Here is a 3,972-nt window from a genome sequence, read left to right as displayed (position 1 = left end):
GGTATTGTTGAAGTTAACATTCGTTCGTTACAGTGTTGTTTTAGCGCGGGTATTGAGATTAAGTGTATCGCAGAGTTATATTCGGAAAGAATAAACCAGTTTTATTAAGTAAAGACTTGTGTGGTTAAAGTTTCGTTGGAACGAAGTTACGGAAAAATCAATTAACAAACGGAGATGTAACAATATTTTGCTGCGTTTCGACCACATTTGTTTTGGTATGACTTATATTAATTAATGCAATAAGATATATGAGTAAACCAGTTAAATTACCTATTGAAACTATTGTTACGACAACACAGGTCACGTGACGCTCGTATCACGCCACTTCCTTCTCGAACCTTCATGAAATGTCAAGAGACTACTAGATTGGGGTAGACTTGTATATATATATATAAGACCGGCCAAGATGCGACGTAAGGTAATGAGTAAGAATATTGTTGAGCACGTGAGAAGTTCGTTGTGAATTATAGCGTTTATTATAGAGCGACTGTTGAAATTAAGTGTATCGCAAAGTTGTATTCAGAAAGAATAAACCAGTTTTATTTAAGAAAGGACTTGTATCGGTAAAATTCTTCGGGAAGAATTTTTACGGAAAATTAACTAACGAACGGAGACGTAACACTATCATTCTTTCAGAACAACATAATTGCAAAATAGATGGAAAGTATAATACTTTAGATATAAATTGGTAATATTATTTACTAACAAACATTTGCTAGTTCTCTCTATATGTATCTCATACAGCTCAGTGTTTAACTTGAAAGCAAACTTGCTATGTCGTATTATATAGTAAAGCCCATACTATCAATATAGAGTTATTTTTACATGCAGATTGTATGGTGCGCTATTTGCTATGAATTTTTAGAGGGCTTGTATTAAAAATATTACGCAGCGCCAAAAGTCGTTTCCTTTATTTTTCTTTGTTACTGAACGTTGACTACTGTGCCAACGGAACATTGCACACGTACGTAAGGCTTAGTGTACGAGTACAACATTACGGGATTTGGTTCAGGGCCTGGAAAAATACATTTATATTGTATTTCGGTTCACTTTCAAAGTTTCATAGCTTTGGCGTTTCAAATATTTAATTTATTAGGCGTAGGTCGCCTTCAGGTTTAACAGAAAAAACTATCAAATACGTGACTTTTAAACTAGTATGATCACTTTAAGCCATATTATTTACGTCTCTGTCCTTTTTACACATCTATGCATAGAAGTAGGTCATACTTCACCTCATAGCCATGTTCGACCGAAAGGCCAAATATTGAACAGGGAGCGGGAGGAGAATGGAGCATTTAGTTCCCGAGATTATGATCATTACAAGGAAGGAGTGCATCATTCGGAATTTGACCATGAGGCTGTTATTGGTAAGTAAAAATTAATGGAAGTTTAAGCTCATTGTGACCATGCGTATTTTATGCATTAATATTAATTAATTGACACCACTCACATGTGAAGTTGTATCCAAATGTTGAGCTTTGTAGTGTGTGGACCAAACTCCAAAGGAAAACTAACTTAGTAACTATTTTGTGTCCATCATACCGTTGTAACGTGTTACTGTTGTTTTATTCTAGTCTACATGACGATAACGAACTAATATAATTTTTCATTAACGTTTGCTACAAGATATGATCACTTGTACTTTAGGCCTAACTTGATAAACAACGTTTGAACAGAAAAACTAATTGTATACCTAAATCACAAACAAAAAAAGTTTAAATCACTTGCAAAAATGTTCTCACTAATTAATCAATAGCATACATGCTAACTAACTCAATGTTTAGCTTACTGAGTGAATAACACTAACTGGCACTGAACTGATTCACTTATTAACTCACTGCTTCAACAATTGAATAATTCACTGATTCTGGTGCTTATATTGCATCCTTAGTTTTAGATACTGCATGAAATTTCTACATAAGCCTTAACTTTAATGAACTTTCTAGATATTACTAATGTGCCCTCTAGCAAACAATTATCTTAGTTTAAATATTAAAATATAGCTTATAACAATATTTATAAAGACCATTTTGTTGCTAACAAAATTTATAGTTATTCACATACACACACACACATAATTGTACATATAGCCATGTATATGGTTAGAAAAAGTGCCCACACTTATATTAACCTCGTAGTCTAACTAATCTTTGATATCATCTCAGTTTCAGAAAATTAAGTTCATAGTTAGAAAATGTTTATTTCACCAATGTTTTTTTTGTACTGAGATACATAAATTTATATTTTCTGCCACACTGGAAACACCTCAGTGAAATGAATATTCAAAAAAACTTTAAAAAGATTTCAAGTTTTTATTAATAATCACCCCTTTGCTTTCTTCGGAACAATGTATTCCACATTTTAGAGCTAAGCTTTTAACATCATAATTGCACCATTTTACACTAAATATCAAAACACATTTTGCATTCTATAGGAAATCGTCATGACGCTGAGGAATATGACCACCTTAGTCCCGAAGAATCCAAGAAACGATTAGGTATCCTTGTTCAAAAGATGGACAAAGATGGAGATGGCTTTGTTGATAAAAAGGAACTTACAAAGTGGATTCTGAGGTCTTTCAAGTAAGGCTATTTTATCAATAATTTTTGATTTCCATAAAATCTAAACAGTAACATTGAGGTGTCATATGTAGTTAGTGTGGCATTAGGTGAATGAAGAGAGCTTTTTTTTTTTCACTGAAAATTTATTCTATTAAAGTATGAATCGACTGGTTTTTTAACACTGAAATATTTAATTATTAAAATATGACTTTCCTTTTACATACCTTATAGCCAGGATATTTGCCACACCTAAACTTCTGTTTACATATTGTCATCCAGAATGTTAACAGAGGAAGAAGGAGAAGAGAGACTGGAAGAGGAGGATGAAAATGAAGATGGGAAGGTAACATGGGAAGAACATATGGCTGAAGCATTTGGAATTGACCCTGAAGATGATGATGAAGATGAAATTCCTGACCCTCTTGAAGCAGCTGAAGAGCATCAGGTTTTGTGTGAACATTTGTTGCATAAGTGGAATAGTAAAATATAAACCCTTTTACTTTGCTAATAATTTTGTTTAAAGTAACTTCAATACTTGAAACACTTCTCTTACATATCAAATTGATTTTAAGACATGTCTTTTGTTCTTACTACATTTTGTGAATTACAAGTAACTGTTCACTTTTGCACTGAGCAAGTCAGATTCTGCAATTTGATGAGCTACTGAAGAGTGTTATGTTACTTTCTTCAATTTGATATGCTAAAGTTCATAGTTTGACAGAAATAGCAGTTTAGAATACCATAAAAATATTAATGCAGGCCTAAGCAAGAGCCATTACTTCAATGTCCATAATATTCCTGATTCCCCCTAACCTTTGAGTATCTGTAGACCTACCTGATAAGTTACAAATTTTTGTAATAGGTATCTCATAAATGATTAAAATGAATAGCATTTCAACTAAAAATTTGTGTTGTATTCCAATTAATCTGATGAGATCCAATTCAAAGGAAGAATAGTAGGATTATACCTGGGAAGGAGAGGTTGTTATACAAGGTTAAGATCTCTGAAATTGTTTTTTTTTGAAAAAAAAAGAGTTAAGAGGGGATCTGATTGAGGTGTTTAAGGTTGTTAAGGGAACTGATATTGTTGATGGATCTGATTGAGGTGTTTAAGGTTGTTAAGAGAACTGATATTGTTGATGGATCTGATTGAGGTGTTTAAGGTTGTTAAGAGAACTGATATTGTTGATGGATCTGATTGAAGTGTTTAAGATTGTTAAAAGAACTGATATTGTTGATGGATCTGATTGAAGTGTTTAAGATTGTTAAAAGAACTGATATTGTTGATGGATCTGATTGAAGTGTTTAAGATTGTTAAAAGAACTGATATTGTTGATGGATCTGATTGAAGTGTTTAAGATTGTTAAAAGAACTGATATTGTTGATGGATCTGATTGAAGTGTATAAGATT

General features: G+C 32.5%; 1 protein-coding gene across 1 annotated transcript in view; it reads left to right on the top strand.

The window, feature by feature from the left end:
• Positions 1-906: 906 nt before the first annotated feature.
• Positions 907-3,972, top strand: part of LOC106473228 (reticulocalbin-2-like) — an 11,331-nt gene continuing 8,265 nt past the window's right edge. Inside the window, exons 1-3 of the mRNA XM_013933914.2 lie at positions 907-1,367; positions 2,435-2,582; positions 2,841-3,006. Coding sequence (XP_013789368.1) covers positions 1,157-1,367; positions 2,435-2,582; positions 2,841-3,006 — 525 coding nt within the window. The 5' untranslated portion in view covers positions 907-1,156. The remainder of the gene's footprint in view (positions 1,368-2,434; positions 2,583-2,840; positions 3,007-3,972) is intronic.

This window comes from Limulus polyphemus, unplaced genomic scaffold (genome assembly GCF_000517525.1).
Source record: "Limulus polyphemus unplaced genomic scaffold, Limulus_polyphemus-2.1.2 Scaffold5989, whole genome shotgun sequence".
In the NCBI taxonomy this organism is placed as follows: Eukaryota; Metazoa; Arthropoda; class Merostomata; order Xiphosura; family Limulidae; genus Limulus; species Limulus polyphemus.
The sequence above is the reverse complement of the archived record's forward strand: the minus strand, read 5'-3'. Positions and strand labels throughout refer to the sequence as shown.